At 50.8% G+C, this 6660-nt stretch overlaps 1 protein-coding gene across 2 annotated transcripts; it reads left to right on the plus strand.

Moving 5' to 3' along the window:
- Window positions 1-256: 256 nt before the first annotated feature.
- On the plus strand, window positions 257-5003 carry DRD1 (dopamine receptor D1). 2 transcript variants are annotated; one of them, XM_043595618.1, is made up of 2 exons: window positions 257-377; window positions 1428-5003. In XM_043595618.1, exon 2 carries the CDS (start codon window positions 1929-1931, stop codon window positions 3267-3269), a length of 1341 nt encoding a protein of 446 aa, XP_043451553.1. In that variant the 5' UTR covers window positions 257-377; window positions 1428-1928; the 3' UTR covers window positions 3270-5003. The 2 variants fall into 2 exon arrangements, with proteins under 2 accessions (XP_043451553.1, XP_043451561.1); XM_043595626.1 differs by lacking the exon at window positions 257-377 and adding an exon at window positions 837-1328.
- The last annotated feature ends 1657 nt before the right edge of the window (window positions 5004-6660 follow it).

The following is a 6660-nucleotide window of genomic DNA, read 5'->3' on the forward strand; positions in this document are numbered from 1 at the left end:
AGGGGTGTCTGAAGCCCAATGAACCCTGAGTGAGGGATATTGCGCATCCCCTTTTCCAGATTCCGGCAGTGCTGGTCGAGGAAGTGCGGGTCCCGCGCGAATCCGGGAGGGAGCCGGGGCGGGTGAGCTCTGTACCTGCGAGGGCGCAGCCGGGCCTTGGGTTGCCGCCGCCGCCGCCGGCAGAGGGCGCCCCGGGCCCGCTGAGCTCGTGGCGCTGGGGCTGGGGCGCTCGCCCGGCGCGGGGCGCAGGCTGCAGTCCGGCGTTGACCGCAGCCCGCGACGCGCCCGCCGCCCGGGCGGAGCTTGAAGTGAGCGCCCTCGGGGCGCAGCGGCGCGCGCCTGCCAGGCGCGCCGCTGCGCGGAACCCTCTCGGAACGGTGAGTGCAGGCGCCGGCGGGGCACCCCTCACCCTAGTTGGGGGACACTTGGAGACGCAGGTCGGACGGACGCGGGCTGTTGCAGGGCTTGGTATGCGTGGGAGAGTGGGCAGGGTCCCTGCTTGCGTCGGTCTTTGGGAAGGGCTTGGGGTCGTGCCCGGTGGGTGTCCGGCCGAGCTGCGCTTTTTGGAGACTCGGGCTTACTTGAGGTTCTAACACAGGGATCTCTCTCGCGGGCCCTGTCGCATGCTCTTCGGGGGTCCGGGGGTCCGGGGGTTGGCGGGTAATCCAGGGCGTGCGAGCGCTCACCTGGGCGTTCCCCACCCCGTTTCGCCCGCGACATCACCCGGGGAACCACGTGCAGGCTGTCGCCCGCAACTCTGCCTGTCAAGCGAAGCCCGCCTCCAGGGCAGGGGAGGGGACGCGGGGGCGGGGTGGGCTGTGCCCCGCGGGAACCCGGCTGGCCCGTGCGCCCTCCGGTGCCAGCTGGGCTCTCTTCGCCTGGTGTTCCCACGGGCTCCCGGGAGGTAGCGGACAGTGCGGTGGAGAGGCGCAGAGCCCTGCCCCGAGGGGCCGGAGGCCACCCAAGGGGCGCCCGGGCGCTCGGCCCCGGGGGAAAGGCAGCGAGGAAGAGAAGCTGCCCAAGTGACTAGTCTTGGAGGTGCCCTCTCTCGAGGAGGAGCTGAACGCCCGGGAGCCCTTTTCCCGGGTGTCATTGGCTTGAACAATCTCTGGCCGCTGGAGAGGTAGGGCAGCGCCGGCTCTGGGGGACCTGGCCCGGGATCATTTTCCGAACCTGCCCCGCGATTTTTGCGCATCAGGAGCCAGACCCCGGCTGCGCGCGCCGGGCAGGACTCCGGCGCGCCTCCTGGGCGTTGTGGTGCTGCGGCGCCTAGCGAAGCCCGCTTTCGGAGCTCAGGGGGCTTTTGAGAGACACAACCTCGAGGCAAGGTAGGTGGCTCGCCCGGCGTTGAATTGGGGTTGATGTGGGTAAAGCTGCGATCTGCTCAAGGCTTGGCGAACGACCTTTGCCTTCTTTTTGCTTTCTAGGGCGTATGGAGGGCTGCTGTGGAGCCAGGGACTTGGAGGAGTGAGGCGTGTATTTTCAGCTGCACCTCAGAGAGGGGAGAATTCTGTCACCACCAGAGAGGCAACCGCCCCAAAATGTGACCACGATTGACTAGATCCGCAGAGGCCTGGGAATCTCCGGATTGATAGCCTAGAATATGCTAAAAAGCCAGTGCTTTCCACTGGGAACTGAAGGGTCAGCTGGTGAATGCAACAGTGACCTGGAGCAAGGGAGTCAGAAGACAGTTCTAGAGAGCAGGGAGGACCTTCCAAGGGGCTGACTTGGGTGGCCAAGGGTAGGCTCCTGCCCCGCGATTGTTGCAGCCCTCTGATGGGATGCTGGTGAGGTCCTGTGGCCCCGGGAGCCGGTGGGGCTGTGCGAGGGGCCGCCCAGTGGGTGAGAACTGCAGGTTTGAGTGACCTCTCATCCCTGCTTAGGAACTGGAGGGTGTCAGAGCCCCCCGCGTGCACCCCCTCAGCAAGATGAGGACTCTGAACACCTCTACCATGGACGGGGCTGGGCTGGTGGTGGAGAGAGACTTCTCCTTCCGCATCCTTACAGCCTGTTTCCTGTCTCTGCTCATCCTGTCCACGCTCCTGGGGAACACGCTGGTCTGTGCGGCTGTCATCAGATTCCGACACCTGCGGTCCAAGGTGACCAACTTCTTTGTCATCTCCTTGGCCGTATCGGATCTCTTGGTGGCTGTTTTGGTCATGCCCTGGAAAGCAGTGGCGGAGATCGCTGGCTTCTGGCCCTTTGGGTCCTTCTGTAACATCTGGGTGGCCTTTGACATCATGTGCTCCACTGCGTCCATCCTCAACCTCTGTGTGATCAGCGTGGACAGGTATTGGGCCATCTCCAGCCCCTTCCGGTATGAGAGGAAGATGACCCCCAAGGCAGCCTTCATTCTGATCGGCGTGGCATGGACCTTGTCGGTACTCATCTCCTTCATCCCAGTGCAACTCAGCTGGCACAAGGCCAAACCCACAAGCCCCTCCGATGGGAATGCCACTTCCCTAGGTGAGACCATGGACAACTGTGATTCCAGCTTAAGCAGGACATACGCCATTTCGTCCTCCCTGATAAGCTTCTATATCCCCGTGGCCATCATGATTGTCACCTACACCAGGATCTATAGGATCGCCCAGAAACAAATACGGCGCATCTCGGCCCTGGAGAGGGCAGCCGTCCATGCCAAGAATTGCCAGACCACTACAGGTAATGGAAACCCCGCGGAGTGTTCTCAGCCAGAAAGCTCCTTTAAGATGTCCTTCAAAAGAGAGACTAAAGTTCTGAAGACCCTGTCGGTGATCATGGGGGTGTTTGTGTGCTGCTGGCTGCCTTTCTTCATCTTGAACTGCATGGTGCCCTTCTGTGGGTCTGGGGAGACCAAGCCCTTCTGCATCGATTCCATCACCTTCGACGTGTTTGTGTGGTTTGGGTGGGCCAATTCCTCCTTGAACCCCATCATTTATGCCTTTAATGCTGATTTTCGCAAGGCATTTTCAACTCTCTTAGGATGCTACAGACTTTGCCCTACCACGAATAATGCCATAGAGACGGTTAGCATCAATAACAATGGGGCTGTGGTGTTTTCCAGCCATCACGAGCCTCGAGGCTCCATTTCCAAGGACTGCAATCTGGTTTATCTGATCCCACATGCGGTGGGCTCCTCCCAGGACCTGAAGAAGGAGGAGGCGTGTGGAACGGCCAGACCCTTGGAGAAGCTGTCCCCGGCCCTGTCTGTCATATTGGACTATGACACTGATGTCTCTCTAGAGAAGATTCAGCCCATCACACAAAATGGACAGCATCCGACCTGAGCTCTGAGATGAATCCTGCCAGACAGGCTCACCCCAAAAGCCGGAGGAGACTTTCGGTGGCTCGTTGTTAGGAAACTAAGGTGCAGTGAGGCCCTGAGACGTCAGGCAAGCCCCCCTCTGCTGCTTTCCCTCAACACACAACTAACTACGTTTTAAAATACATTCCAGTGTGTTTTCTGTGTTGTTCGTAGTGAATCAAAGAGGGACATATGTGAAGTGAACGTTCACAGGGACATGTCTTTGGCTCCAAAGTTATTTTTAGAAACTGGTTCTTATCTTAGGACTTAAAATATAGGGCAAAGAATCAACAGTGAACGGCATCGATTTAGAAAATTAATCCTTTCCAGGACGGAAGGACATGAGAAGGGTTGAGTTTGCTGTGTACAAACAGGTGCTAACAGATGTCCAAGCAAAGTTTTCCGATTGTAAAGGTAGGTGCATGCCTTCATAAATTATTTCTGAAACATAATTAAGCCTTACAGTAGGAATGGGATTTTTTTTTCCAGACTTGAGAGATGCTTTGTTGATACTGGTTTTATTTATTTATTGTATTATGTGGGTATTTTTAATTTATTACAATAAATCTATATTTATCATATGTCATAGGATAAACTTATGAGTTATCTGAGACCTTGTTCGTCCATCTAAGTAGTACCTTATTGGCCAGTGAAATAAACACACAAACTCTCTGAGATGCTAAATGCCCGTGTATCACCTCCGGCAACACAGCAAAGACTGATAGGAGATGAAGTTGTGATAATTCCTTAAAGTTCATGGGCATAAATAAATAAGAGGGGAGAATTGACAAATGCCGTGGATGTTTTTCTGGAAAGATTCTGAAGAACTTAAAAAGGCATAGCTACTACTGTGTTCAAATGTTTTTTAATGACAGAGACTTTCCCAGGAGAAAGATTTGCAGTTCTGTAAATATCTTTCATAAAAGCCAGCTTAAGAAGAACCTGACTTGAAACTCATGAGCTTAGTTGGTAATAAAAAGTATGTGCCACTTTGTATTTATGTAAAATAATTGGCCCTCTGTGTCTTTTCTCATTTCCATGTCGGATAGCTTTTCCGAACCAAACAAATTGCTGTCCTGGTTAAACATGTGTAGTGAAGACAGTAGGTTTCCTTAACTCTCGCGTGACAACAGTCGCACCAATGGACAAAGGTCAAATCCTGCATTTCTGTCTTACCAGGTCAAAGCGCACCACTCAGTGGGGTGACTTTTTGTAGTGCTTTAATCTGAAATTAGAATTGATTTTTTTTTTTCCTAGTCTAGATGTTAATAGTGTACTAACTAACGAATAGTGCCTCATTATCATCCTCGAGTTAGACACTTCTCTGGGTGGAAAAAACAGGAGACCCCTTCTGGGTGGGTGTGTTAAGTGCCCCAAAGCCATCAGTATCTCTTGACAAATGCTAGCTCCTTCTCTGTGCTTCAGAATCAAGTTCCTATCTCATCATCTCAACTGTATAAAGTATCAGTATAGAGTCTCTCTTGCCAGATACTCATTCACGTGGGGCGTTTCAAGAGGATTTCTTTGAAATGTTTACAGAGTATTGTTGACAAGCAATTTACTTAACATTTAGATGACATGGGTCACAAGAAATAAATTGACTGAAAAGTATCTCCTGCATCAGGTCCGTGTTATTTATGCATTGTGAATGTTTCTTCCTTTTATTGCCTGTATGCTTTCTTACATATAATAAAATTATTTTGTGAACTCAAATCAACCCTGAATGGGCTGTGTCGTGTTTGTTAAATGTATTTTAAAAACTAGGCTCCTTCAGACCTACAAGTAAGAAAACATGAGCATTTTTGAGGATAACCTTACTTTTGTTTTTCTTTTTAATGGAAATTTCTCCTTGTTACGTAGGTCACATGTTGCCTTTGAATAGTTAAACAGGAAATGTTTTTGATTTCGACTGTATACTCTCGGGGTGTTTTTTTTTTTCTGTCATAAAACATTTTTTAAAAAGAAACTCTCCTCGTGTGAGGGATTACTCTACTTTTCGTTTCACAGGTTTGAAAGCTTTCTAAAATCTCTGCTTTTTTCTTTCGAAGAGCCCAGAGATGTTAAGTCACATAAAAATCACAGAAAAAACTGTGGCTCGCTGTGGGTTACGGGGACCCTCAGCTTATATGGCAACCACTGTATTTATGGGTAGTGCTTGTTTTAAGAGTAAAACATAACAAGAATTTCTTTCTGGAGGAAATACACAGGTCGTGATGTTGGGCTTATCAAAATACCTTACGGGGCATATCCCTCAATCCTGCTTAACCTGCTTAGTTTTTTTCATCCGGAAGAAGAACGCCTGAACAGCAGGGGAATGTAGAAATTAAGGGTTAAGTTTATAATTTGGAACATGACACAACAGATGGTCTCTTTTTAAATTCCATATTTGCCTTCCCCAGGCTTTGGCATATAATGAACATATCTAGAATAAACACCATGAAGCATGATGCCTCTTCTCTCTGCTTCCTGGCTTTCTGGATATCTTTATTCTTTGCAGTTTGATTCTGTTCCTTAATGAATAGTCTGGCAGCACCAACTGTGACACTCAGGGTTGTCGTTGTCCAACCACTGGAACATGGCACAAAAGCCATCGCTGTTTATTTCCTCGGCAGAGCGAAAAAGACATGACATGTCTAGAAACGGTATTAAAGAACTGTAAAATTCAGTACACCGTGGATGAGACGGTACTTTGGGTTCCTGGCACGCAGGATTGATGGAAGTATCTTATGATGTATTGGTTCCCCTGGCAGAATCTTTCAGAGAATTTCCTGTACAACCAGAAAAGTGAAATCACCTGATGATTTTCATTTCATTTTTAGCTAACGTGATAAGGCTTAGTAATGCTAACTGTACGTGAAATACTTTAGCAAGATAGAGACAGTTGAGAAAAGGCGTGCTTTTTCCCTTTCTTTCTTAAAAGAAGATGCCTTTCCTGGTCACATAGAGGCAGGACTTTTGCTGGTGATGGAACAACAGGGAGTCTTATGGAAGGGGGACCGAGCACGGGGCTCCAGTGGGTAGATGTGGGGTGTGTGTGGCAAAGTCACTGGTTTCTCTTGGGACCTATGCAGGCACAGTCTCCAAGGCTTCCTTGTCCTGATTTATTACCCAGGAGGAGCAAAACCTGTGCATCAGCTTCTTCAGTGGAGGGATCAACCCCCGAAAGCAAATCGATATGTAATCCAACTTCAGGGACTTTCTGAATTCTCCACTCTCGGTGGGGGGCTCCGACGTGACTCCCGCCCCAGCTTGTTCCAGTAGCATTTCACCTCCATCATTCCACCCCCTGGGAGCCAGTTCACGGACAGGGGCCTGGAACGCAGAAAACACAGGCTTTGTTTCCGACAGACAAGGGTTCACCTTGCAGCTACCAC

The sequence above is a fragment of the Prionailurus bengalensis genome, chromosome A1, assembly GCF_016509475.1.
Source record: "Prionailurus bengalensis isolate Pbe53 chromosome A1, Fcat_Pben_1.1_paternal_pri, whole genome shotgun sequence".
Lineage (NCBI taxonomy): Eukaryota > Metazoa > Chordata > Mammalia > Carnivora > Felidae > Prionailurus > Prionailurus bengalensis.